This window comes from Octopus bimaculoides, chromosome 30, assembly GCF_001194135.2.
Source record: "Octopus bimaculoides isolate UCB-OBI-ISO-001 chromosome 30, ASM119413v2, whole genome shotgun sequence".
NCBI lineage: Eukaryota > Metazoa > Mollusca > Cephalopoda > Octopoda > Octopodidae > Octopus > Octopus bimaculoides.
The window spans coordinates 9,867,306-9,868,481 of record NC_069010.1 but is presented as its reverse complement, the minus strand read 5'-3'; the positions used below and the strand labels follow the sequence as shown (position 1 = coordinate 9,868,481).

At 40.6% G+C, this 1,176-nt stretch overlaps 1 protein-coding gene across 2 annotated transcripts in view; it reads left to right on the top strand.

Annotated features, from left to right (window-relative positions):
* Positions 1-1,176, top strand: part of LOC106878157 (UPF0489 protein C5orf22 homolog) — a 13,603-nt gene that overhangs the window by 1,746 nt on the left and 10,681 nt on the right. For both annotated transcript variants that reach the window (XM_014927295.2, XM_014927294.2), the window contains exon 2: positions 934-1,072. In XM_014927295.2, the coding sequence (XP_014782781.1) occupies positions 1,016-1,072 (57 nt within the window). In that variant the 5' untranslated portion in view covers positions 934-1,015. The remainder of the gene's footprint in view (positions 1-933; positions 1,073-1,176) is intronic.

Here is a 1,176-nt window from a genome sequence, read left to right as displayed (position 1 = left end):
ATATATATCATCATCATCATCATCATCATCATCGTTTAACGTCCGCTTTCCATGCTAGCATGGGTTGGACGATTTGACTGAGGACTGGTGAAACCAGATGGCAACACCAGGCTCCAATCTAATTTGGCCGAGTTTCTACAGCTGGATGCCCTTCCTAACGCCAACCACTCAGAGAGTGTAGTGGGTGCTTTTACGTGTCACCCGCACGAAAACGGCCACGCTCGAAATGGTGTCTTTTATGTGCCACCCGCACAATATATATATAAGGGGGTGCTAAAAGGTTTCTGGATTTAAGGGCATTGTGAATGGTTAGGTTGGAGGCCCAACCTTCCTTCCAAGTTCTTTTACAGGGCTTAGAAAAACCGAAGGGCTGCTGGAATAAGTGTGTGAATCTGAGAGGAGGGGAATATGTTGAATAAAATCATTATTAACTGATCCTTCTGTATTTTCTTTTCTCCAGTGCTGAGAACTTTTTAAAACCCCCTCGTGTGTGTCTGTGTGTGTGTGTGTTATTTAATAGACACAATAGCTGTTTTTATGAGCTGCTAATAGTTTCATATGTTGAGAAACACCTCAAACAAATTCATCAGGCACAAACCACAAACCATAACGGACTAAAAATTGAATTAGAGAAGAAACACGAACAGTTGAGAAGGAAGCATATAGAAAATGTGGGGCTTCTTTTAGTTTCCATCTACCAAATCCACTCTCATGGCTTTGGTTGGCCCAAGGCTATAGTTTGCCTCAGGTACTGTGCAATGGGACTGAACCTTGAATCATGTGGTTGGCAAGCAAACTTCTTACCACAGATTTACATAAGAAAGTAAATGTAAAAGTTTCTTAAAGTGTTTTGAAAACACCTTAAAATATCCTTCTCTTTTCCAAGACAACAGAGAGCAATTTAAAAGATTTGACTGCTGTTTCTTTTCTCAGATCAAGCTATTACTCCATTGAAATTCCTTCGCTGTTGGCCTGTAGGGGGTTGTTGTTGCTGTTGTTGTAGTCATTTGTCATCATGAATGTGAAAGACCAGTCTAAATTACCCATCTTTGTCGTTGATGACCATAATGAGGTAAGTCAGCCTTTTCTAACATGATGACACCACTATCTGCTCTTATATACTCATAGCCTGAACTGAGTGCACCATATGGAAATTCTAACAACTCCTTTTCTGCA